The sequence below is a fragment of the Mustelus asterias genome, chromosome 17 (assembly GCF_964213995.1).
Source record: "Mustelus asterias chromosome 17, sMusAst1.hap1.1, whole genome shotgun sequence".
NCBI lineage: Eukaryota > Metazoa > Chordata > Chondrichthyes > Carcharhiniformes > Triakidae > Mustelus > Mustelus asterias.
The window spans coordinates 13,642,790-13,666,992 of record NC_135817.1 but is presented as its reverse complement, the minus strand read 5'-3'; the positions used below and the strand labels follow the sequence as shown (position 1 = coordinate 13,666,992).

The 24,203-nt window shown below is 44.3% G+C and overlaps 1 protein-coding gene across 1 annotated transcript; it reads left to right on the top strand.

Moving 5' to 3' along the window:
* Positions 1 to 18,355, top strand: LOC144506252 (acyl-coenzyme A thioesterase 9, mitochondrial-like). Its single transcript, XM_078232112.1, has 5 exons — positions 1 to 45; positions 3,645 to 3,730; positions 4,351 to 4,438; positions 15,525 to 15,675; positions 17,161 to 18,355. Exons 1-5 carry the CDS (start codon positions 1 to 3, stop codon positions 17,211 to 17,213), a joined length of 423 nt encoding a protein of 140 aa, XP_078088238.1. The 3' UTR covers positions 17,214 to 18,355.
* Positions 18,356 to 24,203: the final 5,848 nt, after the last annotated feature.

Genomic DNA, 24,203 nt, shown 5'->3' with positions numbered 1-24,203 from the left:
ATGGTCATCGTCGACCAAAATGGTGCCCCCGTGAATCGCACATGGGTGAGGGTGCCAAACGTAGCGACTCCTGGTGGTCATCCTCCTCCGACTCCGTCGACTGCAATGGCGTCGTCCTGGACTCGCACGTGGACGAACCCCGTGAGTACTTCGACGACGATGGTGATGATCCCCGTTCTGAAGGGTCACAGGCCGCACTGCCGTTCTTGGGCTTCGATCTGCACACCTTCGCATAATGCCCCTTTTTACCGCATAGGTTACAGACTACCGCTTTAGCGGGACACTTTTGTCGTGGATGCTTGGCTCCTCCGCAGAAGTAGCACCGCGGGCCGCATGGGGCTGCAGCCGTCGTCTGGTCCACATGGGAGCACGCCATAACACTGCGCTTTGAGCCCGTGGGGCGAGGAGGGATTTGTGACTGCTCCTGCCACGTTGTCTCCACGTGGTCCTCCGGATACAGGACCAAGCTCTTCGAAGCCGACTCGAGCATTTCAGCTAATTCCATGGCCTGGGTAAGGTTGAGATTTCCCTTTTCTAGCAGCTTGAGACGGATGTATGAAGACCCGACCCCGGCCACAAACGCATCTCGGGCGAGGTCATACATGTACTGCTCAGCCGACACAGCTTTGCAGTCACAGCCCCTGGCTAGCTGCAAGAGCTCATTGGCGTAATCCTCCATGGTTTCGCCCGACTGCCGACGTCGTGTAGCGAGGAGGTAACGAGCGTGGATCTCGTTGGGAGGTTTCGTATAGCGCTTTTTTAAAAGCTCGAGGGCCCTCGAGTAAGTGGTGGCCGCACGGATCGCGAGGTAGACTGTGTCGCTTACCCTCGCATGGAGGACCCGGAGTCTGTCATCATCTGTGGTGACCGCTGCGGAGGCTGCTAGGTAATCTTCAAAACACTTCAGCCAGTGGTCGAAGGTGTTAGAAGCGCCCACCGCACGTGGATCTAGCGTCAGACGTTCTGGCTTTAGGATTTGCTCCATACTCTCCTTTCTTTTTATCTTCCGTCGAGAGCTTAATGTTAGTTAATAAAATTGATGCGCATCAATTGGACACGAGGCACGAAGCTTCGGTAAAAGAAGGCTTTTATGAACTAACAATGGAACTAACAGAACTTTAACACACTATCCCAGACTGAAGAGGTCCCGCCCGAGCAGGGGGTCTTATACCTCTCCCAGGAGGCGGAGCCCGACTGGGATGTGGCACAACAGTAACAACCACAGGTGTATCAATCCCACCCTAAACCAACAACAACATTAGAACAATCCCACAGTGGGAACCAACGATGGTTCACCACAAACACCCTGCTGCATTAAACTGGCTCACTTTGAAACTGTCTCAAACAGACCGATGGGAATTCACTCAATCCCTCAGTTGTGATGTTTCTCGAAAATTCTTTGAAAGAATCTTTTTCATTTTTAAAAGTTTTCATTCACTCACGGGATCTGGGCATCGCTGGCTGGACCAGCATCTATTGCCCATCCCTAATTACCCTCGAATTGAGTGGTATGCTAGGGCTATCTCAGAGTCAACCACATTGCTGTGGCTCTGGAATCACATGTAGGCCAGACTGGGTAACGACAGCAGATTTCCTTCCCTAAAGGACACGAATGAACCAGATGGATTTTTATAACAATTGATTTATGGTCATCAAATATCCCCATCCTCAATGATGGAGGAGCCCAGCACATCAGTGCAAAAGAAAAGGCTGAAGTATTCACAGCAATCTTCAGCCAGAAGTGCCGAGTGGATAATCCATCTTGGCCTCCTCCAGTGGTCCCCAGCATCTCAGATGCCAGTCTCCAGCCAATTGGATTCACTCCACGTGATCTCAAGAAATGGTTGTAGGTACTGGATACTGCAAAGGCAGTGGGCCGTGATAACATTCCCACAATAGTACTGAAATTCTGTGCTCCAGAACTTGCCGTTCCTCTGGCCAAGCTCTTCCAGTACAGTTACAACACTGGCACCTAACTAACAATCTGGAAAATTGCCCAGGTATGTCGTGTACACAAAAAGCAGGACAAATCCAACCCAGCCAATTATCAGCCAGTCAGTCACTCTCGACCATCAGTAAAGTGATGGAAGGGGTCATTGACAGCGCTATCAAGCAGCACCTGCTCAGCAATAACCTGCTCAGTGACACCCAATTTGGGTTTCGCCAGGGTCACTCAGCTCCTGACCTCATTACAGCCTTGGTGCAAACATGGAGGAAAGAGCTGAATTCCAGAGGTGAGGTGAGAGTGACAGCCCTTGACATCAAGGCCACATTCGACCGGGTGTGGCATCGAGGAGCCCCAGTGAAACTGGAATCAATGGGTGTCAAAGGGCAAACACACCACTGGTTGGAGTCATACCTGGTACAGAGGAAGATGGTTGTGGTTGTGGAGGGTCAGTCATCTCAGCTCCAGGACATCTCTGCAGGAGTCCCTCAGGGTAGTGTCCTCGGCCCAACTATCTTCAGCAATCACCTTCCCTCCGTCATAAGGTCAGAAGTGGGGATGTTTGCCAATAATTGCACCATGTTCAGCACCATTCACAACTCCTCAGACACTGAAGCAGTTCACATTCAAATGCAACAAGATCTGGACAATATCCAGGCTTGGGCTGACAAGTGGCAACTAACATTCGCACCACACAAATGCCAGACAATGACCATCACCAGTAAGAGACACGCTAACCACCACCCCCTGACATTCAATGGTGTAACCATCAATGAATCCCTCACTCTCAACATCCTTGGGGTTACCATTGACCAGAAACGCAATTGGACTCACCACATAAACACAGTGGCTACAAGAGTAAGTCAGAGGCTAGGAATACTGCAGCGAGTAACTCACCTCCTGATTCGCCAAAGCCTACCTACCATCTACAAGGCACAAGTCAGGAGTGTGATGGAATACACCCCACTTGCCTGGATGGGTGCAGCTCCAACAACACTCAAGAAGCTCGACACCATCCAGGACAAAGCAGCCCGCTTGATTGGCACCACATCCACAACGACGCTCAGTAGCAGCAGTGTGTACAAGATGCATTGCAGCAATTCACCAAAGATCCTTAGACAGCACCTTCCAAACACACGACCACTTCCATCTCGAAGGACAAGGGCAGCAGAAACATGGGACCACCACCACCTGCAAGTTCCCCTCCAAGCCACTCACCATCCTGACTTGGAAATATATCACCGTTCCTTCACAGTCGCTGGGTCAAAATCCTGGAATTCCCTCCCTCACGGCATTGTGGGTCAACCCACAGAACATGGACTGCAGCGATTCAAGGCAGCAGCTCATCACCACCTTCTCAAGGGTAACTCGGGATGGATAATAGATGCTGGCCAGCCAGCGATGCCCATGTCCCACAAATGAATGAATGAATAAAAATCATTCGACTTTTAATTCCAGATTTTTATTGAATTCAAATTCCCCAGAGCATTACCCTGAGTCTCTGAATGACGAGTTCAGTGACAATACAACTCTGCCAGGGTCCCATGCACATCTCAGTCAGTCTGCACGAGGTTGGATTTCTCCTTGAGTTGAGATGTCCCCCTTTATATTGAAATATTTGATTATCAAAGATATCTATTATTGCCGGCGGTGCACCGTGTAGTTGAACAGGATTACAACTTGTCCTTTTTAATTTCAGGAGCGTAATATTCGTAACAAAATCTTTGGTGGCTTTCTGATGAGGAAAGCCTTTGAACAGGCATGGGCAAATGCATGTGTCTATGGGTAAGAACCGTTTATTATGTGTATATTGTGTAATTTGAATTAAGAGTCTGAAAATGCAAACTCTCTGTTTCCACTTCTCTACCAAGTTTTACATTCAATGTCAGGTCCCCTTCCCGTCATCGATGTTACTGTTTTTAAAAACATATTCTACTTTCTATTTTACTGATGTGAACCTGTTTCTCCAAACTCCTACCTCTGGGCATGAGTGAGTCAGTCAAAGGGGCTGCAGTGATACAACTGCTCCCGAGCTGCAAGATTTCCCTGTTTTCCCTCCACTCATTTAATTATCAGTGGACTTTCAAAAAGTCTTTATGGACAGAAAAAACTTAGTGCTGAGTGAAGGTTTGTCCACTGGTGCCAGGATAACAGTGTAGTCTTCTTCACATCTGGTGTTTCATGTTGCTGGTTCACTGGTGTCACAGATGTGTTTCCCTCCAAACAATTGATTCAGAGTGATCGAGATTGGAATAGCTCTTCATGGCTACAGATAGAATATGGCAATGTAGAAACTAGAATAAGGGAGTTAATGAAGGCAGCAAAGTGGGCTAATATGTCTTAAGTTGAATTTTTAAATACCTTCTTGCTGTGTTTTCTCTAGAACTTTCACAAATTGCTTTCAGGGGTTCCAGACCGTACCCGATTGCTGTAGATGACATCTTGTTTCAGAAAACCGTTGAGATTGGTTCCCTGCTGTACCTTTCATCACAGGTACTGTATAGGTTTACAACATGAAGTGTCAGTGTTAGTTTGATGAAAGACTCACTAATTCTCTCCATCTTAGTTGATCCAGTCAGTAAAAGCCAAAGCTGGGTTCACTTCACTATGTCCCATTCCCTGTGTTGTGTTAACATATTTTCTATACTTGCACCAATTTGATCTACTTTCTCAAGATGTTTCCTGGATTCACACAGCAGTGAGTATAATCTATAGAATCCCTACAGTGCAGAAAGAGGCTATTTCGACCCATCGAGTCTGCACTGACTCTCTGAAAGAGTATCCCACCCTGGCCCATTCCCCTCTCTGCCCTATCCCTGTAACTCCATGCATTTACCATGACTAATCACCTAACCTATACATGTTTGCACACTAAGGGGGCGATTTAACGTGACCAATCCACCTAACTCGCACATCTTTGGACACTGGGAGGAAACCGGAGCACCCGGAGGAAACCCACGTAGACAGGGAGAGAAAGTGCAAACTCCACACAGACGTCACCCAAGGCTGAAATCGAAGGGGGTCCCTGGCGCTGTGAGGCAGCAGCACTAACCACTGTGCTGCCTGTGAGTCGAATTTGTGCCAGACCAAACAGTCACTTCAGGCTATGTTTACATTTAACAATTAGACTGAATTGGGCCAGCCAAATTGGACACCTTAGCAACAAATTTATACATTGTGTTATGTGGCATAATATTTTTATTATAGAGCAACACTTCATCCTCAACCAGATTCACCAAAACGGATTATCTGGTCATTATCGCGTTGCTATTTATGGGAGCTTACTGTGCACAAATTGGCTACCTCATTTCCTCCATTGCATTATTTCTCAATACTGAGGAAATTAAGGGATGTGGGGATAGTGCAGGAAGGTAGAGTTGAACCATAACATCCCTACAGAGCAGAAAGAGGCCATTGGGGTGGCACGGTAGCACAGTGGTTAGCACTGCTGCTTCACAGCTCCAGGGACCTGGGTTCGATTCCCGGCTTAGGTCACTGTCTGTGTGGAGTTTGCACATTCTCCTCGTGTCTGCGTGGGTTTCCTCCGGGTGCTCCGGTTTCCTCCCGCAGTCCAAAGATGTGCGGGTTAGGTTGATTGGCCATGCTAAAATTGCCCTTAGTGTCCTGAGATGCGTAGGTTAGAGGGATTAGTGGGTAAATATAAAGGGGTATGGGGGTAGGGCCTGGGTGGGATTGTGGTCGGTGCAGACTCGATGGGCCGAATGGCCTCTTTCTGTGCTGTAGAGTTTCTATGATTCTATGATTCATTCGGCCCATCGATCTGCACCAACTCTCTGAAAGAGCACCCACCCAGGCCCTCCCTTCCACACTATCCTCGTACCCCCTGCATTTACTATGGCTAATCCACCTCACCTCCACATCTTTGGAGGTAGATCAACCACAAACCTTGAATGGTGGAACAGATGCAGAGGGAAGTTTCATATTTATATCTTGTGTCTATTGACTACCAAATGTTTTGGATTATCCAGAGATCCCGTAGGGCACAGCTTCACAGTGGCTAGCACTGCTGCCTCACAGCGTCAGGGATTCAGGTTCAATTCCAGCCTCGGGTGACTGTGTGGTGTTTGCACATTCGCCCCATGTCTGCGTGGGTTTCCTCCAGGTACTCCAGTTTCCTTCCACGCTCCAAAGATGTGCAGGTTAGGTGGATTGGACATGCTAAATTGCCCCTTAATATCAGGGGGATCAGCTGGGTAAATATGTGGGGGTTACAGGAAAGGGCCTGGGTGGGATTGTTGTCAGTGCAGGCTTGATAATTGATAATTGTAAGCCTTTCTTTAGTGACCTAGTAACAAACTGTATTTTAAAAGGTACACCCAGTACATACTGGATGCCCCACATTGCTCCAGGTCACTTTGATTTGATTTATTATTGTCACATGTATTGAGATACAGTGAAAGTATTGTTTCTTGTGCACTATACAGACAAAGTATATTGTACATGGAGTACATAGGGGAGAAAGAAAAGAGCTGGTGCAGAGTGTAGTGTTACAGTCCGATCTGGGGTGTAGAACATAGAACAGTACAGCACAGTACAGGCCCTTCGGCCCTCGATGTTGTGCCGAGCTTTGTCCAAAACCAAGATCAAGCTATCCCACTCCCTATCATTCTGGGGTGCTCCATGTGCCTATCCAATAACCGCTTGAAAGTTCCTAAAGTGTCCGACTCCACTATCACAGCAGGCAGTCCATTCCACACCCCAACCATTCTCTGAGTAAAGAACCTACCTCGGACATCCCTCCTATATCTCCCACCATGAACCTTATAGTTATGCGCCCTAGTAACAGCTACATCCACCCGAGGAAATAGTCTCTGAACGTCCACTCTATCTATCCCCCTCATCATCTTATAAACCTCTATTAAGTCGCCTCTCAACCTCCTCCGCTCTAAAGAGAAAAGCCCTAGCTCCCTTAACCTTTCCTCATAAGATCTATCCTCCAAACCAGGCAGCATCCTGGTAAATCTCCTTTGCACTCTTTCCAGTACTTCCACATCCTTCTTATAGTGAGGTGACCAGAACTGCACACAATATTCCAAATGTGGTCTCACCAAGGTCCTGTACAGTTGCACGGCTCTTAAACTCAAACCCCCTGTTAATAAACGCTCACACATTATAGGCCTTCTTCACGGCTCTATCCACTTGAGTGAAACCTTCAGAGATCTGTGGATATGAACCCCAAGATCTCTCTGTTCCTCCACATTCCTCAGAACCCTGCCGTTGACCCTGTAATCCGCATTCAAATTTGTCCTACCAAAATGAATCACCTCGCACTTATCAGGGTTAAACTCCATCCGCCATTTTTCAGCCCAGCTCTGTATCTATCAATGTCTCTTTGCAGCCTACAACAGCCCTCCACCTCATCCACTACTCCACCAATCTTGGTGTCATCAGCAAATTTACTGACCCACCCTTCAGCCCCCTTCTCCAAGTCATTGATAAAAACCCAAATAGTAGAGGACCCAGCACTGATCCCTGTGGTACACCGCTGGTAACTGGTCTCCAGTCTGAAAATTTTCCATCCACCACCACCCTCTGTCTTCTATGAGATAGCTAGTTACTTATCCAATCGGCCAACTTTCCCTCTATCCCACACCTCCTTACTTCCTTCATGAGCTGACCATGGGGGCCCTATCAAACGCCTTACTAAAATCCATGTATATGACATCAACTGCTCGACCTTCATCAACACACTTAGTTACCTCCTCAAAGAATTCAATTTCTTCCCTTCACGAATCCGTGTTGACTATCCCGGATTAAGCTACATCTTTCTAAATGGTCATAAATCCTAACCCTCAGGACCTTTTCCATTAACTTACCGACCACCGAAGTAAGACTAACTGGCCTGTAATTACCCGGGTTATTCCTATTTCCTTTCTTGAACAGAGGAACAACATTCGCCACTCTCCAGTCCTCTGGTACTATCCCCGTGGACAGTGAGAAAATGACAGTAGATTGAGTAGTACATTGACAGTAGACAGGGTGTAGAGAAAGATCAACTTAATATATGACAGGTTCATTCAAAAGTCTGATGGCAGCAGGGAAGAAGCGGTTGGTACGTGATATCAGACATTTATATCTTTTTCCTGGTGGAAGAAGATTGAAGAGAGTATGTCCGGAGTGTGTGGGATCCTTGATTATGTTGGCTGCTTTTCTGAGGCAGTGGGAAGTATAGACAGAGTCAGTGGATGTGAGGCTGGTTTGCGTGATGGACTGGGCTTCGTTCATGACCCTTTGTAGTTTCTTGCAATCTTGGACAGAGCAGAAGCCATACCAAGCTGCGATACATCTGGAAAGTTTGCTTTCTATGGGGCATCTGTAAAAATTGGTGAGCGTCATAACAAACATTGCTCCAGGTTTAAAAGATATTCGGTGCTACTGAACTGGAAACTGATGAGTACAATTCCTGTCTGTAAAACTGACTGAACAATCAAAACCTGAGAAACAAATAAAGTTTGACTCATCATTCCACAGTCAGGAAACATTTACTTAAAAAAGCGTCAATGAAATGACTCAGATTATGTTCTGAATTTTTTTGTCTACCTTCTTGTTTTACCAGTAACAAAGACTTATGCGAAATAAAGTTTGTAATAAAATAAATTTTTTGAAAAGCTATATTTCACAAGCATGTCATAAAACTTTTTCAATCCATGCCCTATTTGTAACTCACCAACAGTGTTTCCCACTGGAGACCTGACACCCTATTAGATGTTGCAACTCTTCTCCAGCCTTTCTCTCAGTAATATCTGTTGAGCTGACCTGGAAGTAGGCTACAACTTCAAGGGCATCACTATCAGTCTGTGCAGACACTGTCTGGACTACAGGTCCTTAATACATGGCTTCCCAGAGGGTGGATATTTACCACTAAGTCAGCAATGCTCTGCCATTGAGTAGACCAGGGTGAGTGAAGCTGCACTGCCCCAGGTGCTACCCGCCAGTTTCTGCATGAAATTCACTCTTGTTTTGACATTGGCTCCAGGGTTCTGGAGGTGTTGCCGGTCAGTCAATGTCAAGAGTGATGCCAAAATGTTTTGGATTCTGGGTGAGTGGTCAGCCACAGAACTGGACACACAGTTCATCCTTGGCTTTTGAGTTGTTCAGGTGGAAGGTGAAATATCAGGGTGGCACAGTGACACAGTGGTTAGCACTGCCTCACAGCGCCAGGGACCCCGAGTTCAATTCCGGCCTCGAGTCACTGTCTGTGAGGAGTTTGCACATTCTTCCCGTGTCTGTGTGGGTTTCCACCGGGTGCTCTGGTTTCCTCCCACAGTCCAAAGATGAGCGGGTTCGGTTGATTGGCCATGTTAAATTGACCCTTAGTGTCAGGGGATTAGCAGGGCACATGCATGGGGCTAGGGGAATAGGGCCTGGGTGGGATTGTGGTCGGTGCAGACTCGATGGGCCAAATGGCCTCCTTCTGTACTGTAGGGATTCTAAGCATTGACAACCTTGGTGATTTTTGGTCACAATCTCCATTCTCTGAAGTCGGCTTCCAGGGAAAGTAAATATTTAATGAGTGTTTGTTCATCATCCTGAAATCCTTTGGCTTGGCCAGCCTGGGTCATGTTTTCAGCATGTATGAAGAGCTGTGGCTTTGTGGGAGGGAGGTCATAGGGCTCCTCAAAATGGCGCTCCGTGGTATGTATGTTGAAGAGCGCCATGCTAGGATTGATCCCTATGGGAGCCCATTGGTTATCTGTGGGTAGTTGATCTGATTTCCAAGGTGTACAAGGGACTGCTCATCATGGAGCTGCTTGGTTGTAGAGGTTTCCACACAGCAGCTGATTTGGAGAGTTTCAGCAGCATTCCCGTGTGCATTTCTCTGTCATAGACATGGGATAAATCAACACAGGCCGTCGCTTCCTGTGGTCAGACCTTTCTGGAAACCAGCCTAATCGATTGAGGTCGATGTCAGGACCTGCTCTGAGCAGTTGCAGACTGAGCAAAATCCTTGCTTCCCATGACCACCTCCCCAGTGAAACCCGGCTGGTCGGTCTCCACCTCCTCCTCCGCCAAAAGGTCTCCTTGCTGTTATGCCGGGTTGTGCAGGGCACCACCACAATGCGGAGACAATATCAGAGGGCTGAAATGTGAATATAGAGAGTTAGGCAGAAGGCTGAAGTGCAGGACCTCGAAGGTAGTAATTTCAGGACTACTACCAGTGCCATGTGCTAGTGAGAGTAGGAATAGGAGGATTAGGCAGATGAATGCCTGGCTTGAGAGCTGGTGCAGGGGGCAGGGATTTCGATTTTTGGATGATTGGGATCTTTTCTGGGGAAGAGCTGATCTGTTCAAGAGGGATAGGTTACATTTGAACTGGAGGGGGACTAACATCCTGGCGGGGAGATTTGCGAGAGCCACTCGGGAGGGTTTAAACTAGTTTGGCAGGGGGTGGGATCCAAAGCAGTAGGGAGACAGAAGAGAAGTTTGAGGACAGCACGGAAGTTAAAGAGAGCACATTAATTAGTAAAGGCAGTGTCAGTAATCCTAGTACCAGACAGATTAGACAGAAGCAAGACAGAGAGCAAGGGAAGTCAAGCTTAAACTGCATTTATTTCAATGCAAGAGGCCTGACGGGCAAGGCAGATGAACTCAGGGCATTGATGGGTACGTGGGACTGGGATATTATAGCAATTACTGAAACATGGCTAAGGGAGGGACAGGACTGGCAGCTTAATGTTCCAGGGTACTGATGCTATAGGAAAGATAGAACAGGAGGTAAGAGAGGAGGGGGAGTTGCACTTTTGATTAGGGAAAGCATCACGGCCGTACTGAGAGGGGATATATCCGAGGGTTCGGCCCCTGAGTCTATATGGGTAGAACTGAGAAATAAGAAGGGGGAAATTACTTTGATAGGTTTGTACGATAGGCCCCCAAATAGTCAGTGGGAAATTGAGGAGCAAATATGTAAGGAGATTACAGATAGCTCCAAGAAAAATAGGGTGGTAATAGTCGGAGATTTTAATTTTCCCAACATTGACTGGGACAGCCATAGTATTAGAGGGTTGGATGGAGAGAAATTTGTTGAGTGTATTCAGGAGGAATTTCTCATTCAGTATGTGGATGGCCCGACTAGAGAGGGGGCAAAACATGACCTCCTCTTGGGAAATAAGGAAGGGCAGGTGACAGAAGTGTTAGTGAGGGATCACTATGGCTATGTATGCCCGGACTCTATGGCTATGTATGCCCGGACTCTATGGCTATGTATGCCCAGACTCTATGGCTATGTATGCCCGGACTCTATGGCTATGTATGCCCGGACTCTATGGCTATGTATGCCCGGACTCTATGGCTATATTGGAGGGCCCTGCCAGAGCAGCCCAGGCACCTGAACCACATTTTGAGGAGCCCTATGCACCACTCCATGATTGACCGGGTGACAATGTGCACCTCATTATATCAGGTCTCCGCCTCAGTCTCAGGCCTCTGCACAGATGTCATCAGCCAAGTCCAAAGCGGGTACCCCATTTTCCCCATGAGCCATCCCTGCATCCTGGGCTCCTCCTCAAAGACCTCTGGGAGCTCCTCAATATAAAACTGTCATGCACACTGCCGGGAGGGGTGTCTGACGCAAGTGTGCATGATGGTCAGCTAATGGTCCCACACAGATTGCACATTGATGGAATGGAAGCCCTTTCTGTTCATGAATCTTCCAGGATTTTTCTCCGGAGCCTTGAAGGTGACGTGGGTGCAGTCTATAGCCCCTGCACATTTGGCATCCCCACGATGGTCGTGAATCCTGCAGCCCAGGCTTCCTGCTGAGTCTGACCCAGGTCAAATTTAATGTACTGGTCAGTCCGGGCATACATGGCATCCGTGACCTTCACACACTTGTTGATGGATGGATTGGGAAATGCCACATGGAAAATGCAAGAGTTACTTTCAGTTTGGCTAGTTAGAAGCTTTTGGACTCCAGACTGAAAACAGTGCTTGTGTCTCCCTGGTATTCGAAATTCTGCTGGCTCGTTAGAAGCTATTTGGATTGCAGACTGGGAGAATCTTGTCTCTCTGGAGTGAAAATTTTGCTGTCGGTGATTTGCTAGCTGGAAGCTAAAGTCGAGCAGTGGCTCTATCTCTACTTCGAGGTGTGCTGGGAGCTCCAGGATAGAAACATAGAAAACTACAGCATAAAACAGGCCCTTCGGCCCCACAAGTTGTGCCGAACATATCCCTACCTTTTAGGCCTACCTATAACCCTCCATCCTATTAAGTCCCATGTACTCATCCAGGAGTCTCTTAAAAGACCCTATTGAGTTTGCCTCCATCACCACTGACGGCAGCCGATTCCACTCGCCCACCACCCTCTGTGTGAAAAACTTCCCCCTAACATTTCCCCTGTACCTAACCCCCAGCACCTTAAACCTGTGTCTTCTCGTAGCAGCCATTTCCACCCTGGGAAAAAGCCTCTGAGAGTCCACCCGATCTATGCCTCTCAACATCTCATATGCCTTTATTAGGTCTCCTCTCATCCTATGTCTCTCCAAGGAGAAAAGACCGAGCTCCCTCAGCCTATCCTCATAAGGCATGCCACTCAATCCAGGCAACATCCTTGTAAATCTCCTCTGCACCCTTTCAATCTTTTCCACATCCTTCCTGTAATGAGGCGACCAGAACTGAGCACAGTACTCCAAGTGGGGTCTGACGAGGGTCTTATATAGCTGCATTATTATCCCCGGACTCCTAAACTCAATCCCTCGATTGATAAAGGCCAGCACACCATACGCCTTCTTAACCACCTCCTCCACAAAATAGGGAATGTCAGTTTCAATTCTCCATCCAAAGGACTGATTCACAGCAAGTGTTGCAAAGCTGCAAGATCCAGCATCACATGAGCATACTTTCTGTGCTAAGGCTAGAATGAGGGGGCAAGTCTGTAAAAATGTTTGTGTTAGGATAGCATTCTTAGTTGTTAAGATTTCTACAATATCATGTTTTTTATCTTGTTTGTAATTGGTAAAAATTATTGCTAAGTATCTTATTATATGTTAACTGTATTCTTAAATAAACTTTGTTTGATAAAAGCTCCCTAGTGGGTCACTTGAATCATACCCGGAGTGAAACACCTTATGCTTACCTCCGCCAAATTCAAAGTGTAAAACCTCTGGTCTAGTCTGACTTCATAAAATACCTTGGAGTTTCTGACCTGGATTATCACAGGATTATCACAAGCTGAATGGCCTACGCTGTTTCTATTTCTTATGGTCAATCCTCTCTGCTGTTTGCTGTCACTTTGAGGCATCCTTCATCAAGGGACTCAGAGTGCCTTTGACACATAGGGGTCTTTATTATCCCTGTGTTCTTTTAATTTTTGATTTGATTTATTATTGTCACATGTATTGGTATACGGTGAAAAGTATTGTTTCTTGCAAGCTATACAGACAAAACATACCGTTCATGGAGAAGGAAATGAGAGAGTGTAGAATGTAGCATTACAGTCATAGCTAGGGTGTAGGGAAAGATCAACTTAAAGGAAGGTAGGTCCATTCAAAAATCTGATGGCATCAGGGAAGCTCTTTTTGAGTCGGTTGGTACGTGACCTCAGACAAATTTAGTGTCTCCCAGTTTGAGAAATTTAGTAAAGTGGATGGAGTTTTTTTGGGGGGGGCCGGGGGAGGGTGGAGGGATCCAGTTAATGATGTGAATATCCTAGGTGCCCATCCGCAGATTCCAGTGTAGTTTTGGCTTTGAGTTTATGTATGGTAGTTGTGGCTAATGAGAGTTGAGTGTTGTCTGCTGTTGGGAGTGGGGGAGTAGGTAGGGATGATGGACAGCACTCGTCAGCACCACATCAGTGGTCAGGAAGCAAAGATCAAGTGAGTGGTCCTTCTGCCTGGTCACATGGAATGTGCCAAGCGGCTTTGCATCGTGTACAAGTTTTATGTCGTACACAGAGAGAGGTCCAGTCTGACAGTTGTTCTCCTGCAGAGTGTTGTTGCTGAGGTTACTCCTGTATATGCTGTTGAAGTTGCCAGAATAGAAGGTTGGGTGTGCTGCAGGCTGTATTATGATGTTGGGCCACAACACATTGGTGGTTTGTACATATTTGTGATGGTCAGCTTGCCCTATTTTGGAGATGGAGTAGGGGTCATCTGCAGCTTTCCTTGATGTAAGTTGCCAGGCCGTGTTTCGATTCTCTCACCTGAAATGCCACTGTCCCTGCCAGGCTGCACCACACCCTACAAACTGACAACAGCCCTACCTCTCGATGACGCACCTCCTTGTTCACTGCAAACATCTCCAACCACAATCTGAGAACTGACCCGAGTGGCGAAGGCCCAGGTTTCAACCTTCCCTAGAAAATCTGGACAACCCTCACACTTGAGGACAGCCCAGAGAAAATGTGGCCACTTACCCCATAAGTGGAACATTTGGAATAGCTCAAATTGTAACTGGCCGTCCAAGTCACACCATCACCTATGTACTGAACCCCTGCTCTGAGGGATCCGTTCCTGGTGGCATCACAACCATTCACACTGCGTCAGCTGAAGCTGCTGGATGGATTGTTAACCTCGACATCAAACTAAAGCTCCTTCCCCAGTGAACAAACAATGGTCTTCAACTGCAGTTTATCCTTGTCTCTTCCTGAGTGTAAGGCATTATTGGCACCAGTTAATCACCTTTGAAAGGAGCTGTGAAACAGATTAAACCATAAACTGTAACTTGGGTAAATCTGTGCAATGCTCTAACTGTTAGGAGTTTTAACAGAAAGAGAGGATAGTGGTTTGCACACAGAGATTTAAAGTAACACACAGCAGGTTTTATTGAAAGTAAAACAGCGGCACGCCGGCACAGTGGTTAGCACTGCTGCCTCACAGCGTCAGGTACCCGCATTTGATTTCTGGCTTGGGTCACTATCTGTGTGGAGTTTGCACGTTCTCTCCGTGTCTGCGTGGGTTTCCTCCAGGTGCTCCAGTTTCCTCCCACACTCCAGATATGTGGGTTAGGTTGATTGGCCATGCTAAATTGCCCTTTAGTGACAGGGGTATAGGCAAGGTAAATATGCAGGGTTACAGGGATAGGGCCTGAGTGGGATTGTGGTTGGTGCAGATTCAATGGGCCAAATGGTCTCCTTCTGCACTGTTGGGATTCTATGTAGCATCTTTCACACAGTCAGTCCTGAGCTTATGCTCCAGAATATCTATGAACAATAAGATAAGAGAGCTGCTGTTTGTTCAGACATTTTGTTCTTGAAAATCCTGAAGGAATGCAAGAAGTTGGAGGGCTAATCTTAACAAATGTATTCTGCCCATTGCTCAGGTTAATCAGAATCGACAGAGAGGTCGGCATCACTTCACTCTCTCTATGATGACTGGCAGCAAGGTTCCCCAGTGGTACAATGCATTCATAAACATATCCGAGCATCCGTTTCATAATCGGGTAATTTGCACGTCCAACAGGCTGAAACAAGCTGCTTAGTTTTCAATTTGCTTATTATAGGTTGTCTCCTTGTGATTACTTATTGCAAGAACATTGAGAACTTATTTATTAAGGACATTGAAGTCTAATAAGATGAATGAGCTATTTTGTATTTCATTAATAATGTCATTTCCTCTCTCCATAGGTGTGTTACACTGAGGGCAACTGTATCCAGGTCAGAGTGCACAGTGAGGTGGTAGACCCAGCCACAAACCAGCATAGTACCACCAATGTTTTCCATTTCACCTTTGGTTCTGAGAAAGAGGTGAAGCTGGTTATCCCAAAGACCTATGGAGGTAATGATATATTTCTGATTTTAGCCAGGCTTCTGATCAAGGCAGAGCTTCAGTTGTCTCTTCACAATGGTTACAGTTTAGTGATAAGATTCTGGATGTAACTTTCCTGTTAATTATGTTGATTACTTAGCTTTTTGGTTTTAATGCTCACTATTTGACAAGCAAATTCCAGTAATGCAATATGCCCTCTGTAAATGGAGGGGATTGTACTTCAGGGTATAATCCATGTTGCACATACATCAATGTGCCATCTAGTTGTGACAGAATATGCAGGAAATACTAAACATGAAATTATTTGCAGTTGGTGTTCTGAAGTAGGTCAGGCATGTTTCATTAATGGATGAGTTATCGCAACAAGAAATGATAGTCATTATAATTAAAGTACTTTTCTGCTCTCTAGTTGGTGTTGAAACTGGCAAGACCATATTTATTCCCCATCCTTAACAACTTTGTGTTTGCTGACCACTTTAGAGTCAATATGTAGAGTGAGTTTGGAGCATGCTGCGTATTCCTCTGATTTGACTGAATACATCTTGAATGCTTATATTTGTCAACAGTTCCCAAATCTCTGACACTGCTGACACCGGTTTTCTCCCACAGTCTGAAAGATGTGCTGGTTAGATGCATTGACCATGCTAAATTCTCCCTCAGTGTACCTGAACAGGAGTGTGGCGACTGAGGGATTTTCACAGTAACTTCATTGTGGTGTTAATGTAAGCCTACTTGTGACACTAATAAACTTTACTTTTACATTACTACTTTAGACGGTAAAGGGCGACTTTCTGAGAAGCTCAGATATAGGCCAAGGTGCAGCATGTCCTTGAAGCTCGAGTCTGAAACCTACTCTTTGACCAATCCCATTGCACACTCAACACCCGCATGCCTGTATACCTAACATATGCACGCTCACACACCCAGCACACGCCTGGCGTGGTACATGTGCACACTCACACTCTTTACGCACGCACACTCTTTGCGCAGTGCGCGCGCACACTCCTGGCATGATGTGCACCCCACCCCCAGCATGCATACCCGTGACATGCGTGCACCTCCGGCCCGGATCCTGCGCATGGTTGTGTACACTACACAGCGCACAGATACAAACTTCAGGAATTCCACCATATTGTAAGGGCCTGCTGGAAGCTGATGAACACAAGACAGGAGCTTCCTCACAGACAGTGGAAGAGTGATCTCTGGCTTGTTCTCATGTACATCAGATTGTCTAGTCTAGGACAGCATCGAGTACCAATCCCATCAACTGCACTCGATTGGACTGGCTGAGCAGAGGAGGAAATGAGAGGGAGTTCATTCACGAATAATCAAAGGACTGATCTTAGAATCATGACGCCCTGCAATCGACAAAACAGTTCCTCTGGCTGCTGCTTTCTTTCCTGTTTTACAAAGATATGTTGCTGAATTGGAGATATTGAGCATAAGTTATTAAAAAGATGTCCATCGGTTTGATGATCTGGTTTCTACTGACAGAATCTATGCTTTACTTGGATGGGAAACGACACTTTAATGCCTCCACGATGTGAAGTCTGGCAAGCTGACCCCCCAGCCGATTAAACAAAAAATATTCGTCTGAAATGTCAGATAATTGTTAATGATATTTGTTTTTGCAGATTTGGGAATTTTAAAAAGTGACTTTATATCTTTATTACAATATTTAAATGCTTTCCAGTTACTTTACTAACTTTAATAATATGAGTATCGCTGGAAAACAGACGCATCGAAGCTTTTCATTTTGCACTCTAACAGTCACAGAGGTTTACAGCTTGGAAACAGGCCCTTCAGCCCAACTTGTCCATGCTGCTCAGTTTTTACCATTAAGCTAGTCCCAATCGCCCATATTTGGCCCATATCCCTCCGTACCAGTCTTACCCATGTAACTGTCTAAATGCCTTTTAAAAGACAAAATTGTACCCACCTCATCACAACATTTACAAGAAAAATGAATATAAAGGGCACAACAATTTACTTTCCTACCTATCTTTGTGTCAGTAGCAAATTTAGCAACCATACATTCAGTCGCTTCATCCAAATCATTGATATAATTTGAAAATGGTTCAGGTCTCAGCACTGTCACACTCCATTCGTCATATCTTGCCAATCCAAACTCGACCCATTTATGCCTATTGGCAATGGACTGTGATTGATAGAGGCATTGCAATGACTTGATGAATGCAAGACAAAGCTTTTTTCCAGCTCATGTACTGTATTTCCAAATTACTAACTTTAATAGTACAATTATTAAAAAGTTGTTTCTGTTTACTGCATGCAATATAGGAGAAACATGTATTTAACTGCATAGTGAATGCCATGACAAAATCTCAAGGATGGAACTGACTGTTGGTGATCACAACACCTGACAATCTAATATCTGACATTTGTCTGAAAATCCTCTTTTGTTTTAATACAGACATCAATGCAGCATATAGGGGACCACAGATAACACATTAGATGTCCATCCACCATTATCAGCAACAGTGATGCTTTAGTCCTTTCAGACCCTTAGCTGTGTTTTTATATCCAGGCTTCAATGGGGTGGAATGTGTTACTTGTGGTTTTCAGTATTCGGTGTCAGGGAAGCCTTGTTATGTGGGGAAAATGTCAAGGTATTGTTTATTTTATATATTTTCCTTGAAAATGAAACACTGCATTAAAACTGTATTTGTTACAAGCAGAGTGCTGGAAAATCTCAGCAGCATCTGTGGAGAGAAACAGAGTGAAAGTTGTCTGTCTGACTCCTCTTCAGAGCTTTGATATAAGTAGGTTTCTGTTTAGTCAAAGCAAATTCATGCATAGGAACTGAAACATGGTGGGGTTTTATTTTTTTTACTCGTCTGTATTTATATCCAAATATATTTGCACTAATTTCTAGCTAACTACGTATTGATGTTCTGGGGGAAGAAAAGTCTGCAGTGTATATGTCAGTTTATATTTATAGGGTGTCACAGGAACCTGTTTAAAATGAATTAGCTCTGGTGTTAAAGTATTGCTGAACAAAATAGTTATTATTATATGTCTTAATCGTTTGAACAACTGCCTATGGTGCCCACAATGATTTTAACCTTCTCCGTGTAAAATGCAAAACATTGTGTTGTAGATCAAAAAACAAAATGCTGGAAAATCTCAGCAGGTCTAGCAGCATCTGCAAGGACAGAAAAGAGCTGACGTTTTGAGTCCAGATGACCCTTTGCCAAAGCCATTGTGTTGTAGATATTCAGCTAAAGGGAATCACTGTAAACCTTGAGTTTAATTTAATTTAGGCTGGACTAGATGAATTTGGGAGGAGGGGTAGACCATTTGGTCCCTGGAGTCTGTGCTGCCTGTCCAACCTTTTCTCATAAGATAACCTCCGCCATCCAGGTATCAGTCGAGTGAACCTTCTCTGAACTGCTTCCAACATAGGGGCGGCACAGTAGCACAACGGTTAGCACTGCTGCCTCACAGCGCCAGGGACCCAAGTTTGATTCCCGGCTTGGGTCACTGTCTGTGTGGAGTTTGCACGTTCTCCCTGCATCTGCGTGGGTTTCTTCCGGGTACTCCGGTTTCCTCCCATATTCTGAAAAACGTGCTGGTTAGGTGAATTGAGCCAAACAAGCGCCGGACTGTGGCAACTAGGGGAATTTCACAGTAATTTCATTGCAGTGTTAATGTAAGCCATACTTGTGACTAATAAACTTTACTTTACCAACATCCCTTCTTAAATAAGGAGACCAAAACTGTACTCCAAATGTGGTCTTACCAATGCCCTGTACAATTGTATCAAAACCTCCCTACTTTTATATTCCATTCTCTTTGCAATAAACAATAATATTTCATTTGCTTTCCTAATCACTTGCTGTACCTGTGTACTATTTTTTCCTGATTCATGCACCAGGACATTCAGATCCCTCTGTACCTCATGATTCTGTAATCGCTCTCCATTTAAATAAAATACTGCTGATCTATTCTTCCTGCAACGTGGACAAGTTCACTTTTTCCTACATTATACTCCATCTTTCAATTTTTCTTTCTACTCACTTAACCCTTTGCATACTCTTTATGTCGTCTTCACAATTTATTTCCCTACCTATCTTTTTGTTATTAACAAATTTAACAACCATACATAAGGTTGCTTCATTGATATAAATTGTAAATGGTTGAGGCCCCAGCATTGATCCCTGTGGTACTCCAACCTGAAAATGACCCATTTATCCCTATTCTCTATTTCCTGTTAGCTAACCAATTGTCTATCTATGCTAATATATTACAAAGAACAAAAAAAGAACAAAGAACAGTACAGCACAGGAACAGGCCCTTCAGCCCTCCAAGTCTGCGCCGATCATGATGCCTGCCTAAACTAAAACCATATGCTCTTACGGAGTCCGTATCCTTCCATTCCCATCCTATTCATGTATTCATCTAGATGCCCCTTAAATGCCGTTATTGTACCTGCTCCCACCACCTCCCCGGTCAGCGTGTTCTAGACATTCATCACCCTGTGTAAAAAAAAAACTTGCCTCACACATCTCTAAACGTCTACCCATGCACCTTAAACCTATGTCCCCTATACTTGACTTTTCTACCCTTGGAAAGAGCATCTGACTATCCACCTATAATCTTGTAAACCTCTATCAGGTTGCTCCTCAGCCTCCGTCATTGCCTCCTACACCATGATCTCTTATTTTCCATAGTAATCTATGGTGTTAAATGCCTTTTGGAAATCTTTGTACAGCACATCCACAGGTTCCTCTTTATCAATGTTGCTTGTTATTCCTCAACAAATTCCAATAAATTAGTCAAATATGGCTTCCGTTTCACAAAACCATGTGGACTCTGCCTGATTAGACTGAGATTTTCTAAATGTCTTGTTATAACCTCCTTAATAATGGGAGAATCTACGATGGGTGTTAAGTTAACTACCCAGTAGTTTCCTGCCTTCTGTCTCCCTCCTTTCTTGAGTAAAATAATCAGATTTGTCATTTTCCAAACTGATTGTTTTAAATTCCTTCCTTTTAGCTCCTGATTTGTATTATTTCCAGGATGTTATTTGTATCCTGTACATTCTTTAATGTTCTTTACATGCTGTCCAATCTTCTGACCTGCCAATCATCTTCGCAGAATTGTATGTTTTTTTAACTTTCTTAGTAAGAACAAAGAAGAATAAAGAAAATTACAGCACAGGAACAGACTCTTCAGCCGACCATGCTGCCCGACTGAACTAAAACCCCCGACCCTTCCAGATGTTACATCCATTCCCATTTTTTTCTCACTAGAATGTATCTTTTCTAAGTGTTACGAAATATCCCCTTAAATTTCTCTGCATCTCTACTGAGCTTTCCCATAATCTAATTACTCAATTCACTTTAGCCAGTTCTGTCTTCATGCCCTCATAATTGCCCTTGTTTAAGTTTAAAACTAGTCTTTGATCCATTTCTCTCTCCTTCAAACTGAATGTGAAATTCAATCATATTATGATCACTGCTACTTAGCGATGCTTTCACAATTAGGTCATTCATTGATCGTGTTTCTTTGCACCAGGTGTGAAAACGTACTGCTGTAAGAAACCAGGAAATAATTCATCATCCAGACTACCTTTGCCAATCTGATTCATCCAATCTATATGGAGATTAAAATTATCCATGATTATCATCCTATTTTTCTCACAAGCCTTCATTTCTTCCTGTATACCTTGCCCTATAGTGTGGTCACTGTTAGAGGGACTGTGCACCACAGGTAACTTACCTTTGTTTCTCATCTCTACTCAAACTGATTTGATTTAGTTTAAAGCCCTCTCTCCTGCCCTACATGCTAGTCCACACATCTCTGTGCCATTAAAACATTTTTGCTCTTCGGTCAAAACTTACCAATTTCCTTACAGAATCATCACCCGTCCTTTTTTTAGTTGCTTTTGTGCAGCTCCTGAATGAATCAGTGAAAGTTTTCAGGGCTTTGTTAGGTTTTCACACATTGTTTTATTGTGCAGCCCTGAATTCGCATTAATATGAAAAATAAAGATGGACTGTCTTTTCATCTCTGGAATTTGGGTTTGAATCGACTAAAATTGGTGGAATAAAACACTGCTGTCAAATAGCTTTGGACACTTAAAACTTACTGGTTGCAAAACATCCCACAAAACACTAAATTGGAATTCTGAATTGAGACATCTGGGGGCACTATTGTTATAACAGAAAATGCTCTTCAAGATCAGGACAGAACAGACATTGGAGAGAATGATAACATTTACACGGCCTGTATAAGTACCAGATCTTGGAGCCCCCCTACAGGCTTGCATTCTCTATTTTCCTACCCCGCTGAACAGACAAGAAAATGTATTTTTCTTTTGTATTTTCATAATTCTGTGTCACCATCATATTAAGAGATGAAAACATAATCTTAAATAATGCACATTTTATCCAAAGCATGAATTAGTTTACTTTAGTTAAGATGGGAAGATTGTAATAGTTTCTGTCAGACAAGGGCTGAGTTATCTTTTGTATATGAAAGTTGCATGAATAAAGGCATTTTTCAATTATGGGAAAAATGGTGTGTATAAAATCTGTTCTTTTTATGGGTCAGTTGTTGCATTGAACTGTTTAAAATCTTTTCTTGTAATCCTTGAGTTTGCTTTTTTACTAAGACTATAAAGTTATTTGATAATCATTGTCAGATAACTATTATAATCTCATGTAATCCTCATTCACCATGTCACACATGACCAACTTCCAAACAGCAGCAATGGTTGATCTACATTGTAAGGAGTCTCACAACACCAGGTTAAAGTCCAACAGGTTTATTTGGTAGCAAACGCCACACAAGCTTTCGGAGAGCTGCTCCTTCGTCAGGTGAGTGGGAGTTCTGTTCTGTGAACAGAACAGAACTCTCATTCACCTGACGAAGGAGCAGCGCTCCGAAAGCTAGTGGCGTTTGCTACCAAATAAACCTGTTGGACTTTAACCTGGTGTTGTTAAACTCCTTACTGTGTTTACCCCAGTCCAACGCCGGCATCTCCACATCATGATCTACATTGGTCATTCTTATTCCAACTATCAGTTTGAGCACTTGTTATGATTTAGAACCACTCTCACTGAACAGATCTCAACATGCCAAATGCAAAATCAATCTCCCAGTTAAAGGATCATGTTTTTGGAGAGCTCAAAGTTGCACAAACGACCTAAGGATTTTTTTCAAATTCTATATTCCTGGCAACCAAAAATTGTAGTTTGGTCAGATTCCAAATCTTTGACTTTGACAGCTGGCTCATGATGCACCGGCAACTTCATAAGGCCTGAAATCTACAAATAAGTGGAAATAACGTGATATAAACTTCTGAACCATTCAGCAAGGTACCAGGTACAAGAGATAATTTGACTCAGATATCTTGCCTATTCTAATATTCTTAATTCTTTAGTTATGTTGATTTGTACGGACTGACCTATTTGGGTTGGATAAGTCAGGGAGTTAGAGAACCTACTGAGCATTCCATGAGCAACTTGCATTTATATCGTCTTCTTAGGCAGTCACTTGGAATTGAAGATGACTTGCATACACTCTGGTTCAATGGGTTGAAAGAGCTGGTGAACCCAATGTGTAATCTGCAGCCTTTGCCACATGCAAGGCAGCTGGTACTTGATGGGTTGGACAGATGAGGTATAGTAAGCTCCCTCTAGCTAAGTTGAGGTGACAAAGTGTCTCTGTATTTGGTGCATTGGTGAAAAAAATCTTCACCGTTTTGTTCAGTCATAAGTGAATCCTAAGGGTGGGTAGGGATGTTTGACCTTTAGATCATTCCTAAACCATGTCCACTGAACGGTTGCTTAAAGCAGGCAGCATGGTCATCAATGTGGAGTGATTACAATTGAGGGTTGGAGATTACAGAGGTAGGGAAGGGCCAGGCCGTGAAGGGATTTGAAGATAAATATGTCACCAAACAGTGATGGGTGAATAGGATAGGTGCAAACTAGAACTCCAGTAGCAGATTTTTGAATGCCTCAAGTTTACAGATGGTAGAATATGGGAGCCTGGCCAGGAACGATCATGTCTAGAGGGAATAAAAGCATGAATGTGGGTTCCAGCAACAGATGAGCTGAGATGGGGATGGAGTCGAGCAATGTTGGAGATTGAAGTAGGTAGTAGAGACAGTGCACATACATGGTTCAAAGCTCATACTGAGATTGCAAACATTCTAGTTCAATCGCTCAGTTGCCAGGAAGTGGTCTGAAGTAGCTAAAAGGCAACACATAACCATTGATTTAGGAATACGATGCTAACTTTAGAATTAATGATCTTGGACTATGGGAACATAAGCCAGCCAAGGCTGTTGCCATAGAAGACAGCTCTGCATAATTAACAAATATTTTTCATTTAAAACATGTATTTTGAATTTACAAGATAGATGTGTTTTGCTTTTGGTTACATTTTGTGAAACTTCAGTAAATGACAAAATACAGAGAGAGGGAAGGAACAATAGATTCACTGGAAGCAGTAATGCTATCAGCAGTGGTCGGGAACAAGATGGCTACCAATGTTAGCTTTATGAA

What these genes read in the sequence shown, in the direction of transcription:
- LOC144506252 (XM_078232112.1), top strand. Translation starts at nt 1, where the DNA reads ATGGTCATCGTCGACCAAAATGGTGCCCCCGTGAATCGCACATGG. An exon ending in TGCTGTACCTTTCATCACAG is followed by an intron (nt 4,439 to 15,524) that starts GTACTGTATAGG and finishes CTCTCTCCATAG; the next exon opens with GTGTGTTACACTGAGGGCAA. An exon ending in TATCCCAAAGACCTATGGAG is followed by an intron (nt 15,676 to 17,160) that starts GTAATGATATAT and finishes TTCTACTGACAG; the next exon opens with AATCTATGCTTTACTTGGAT.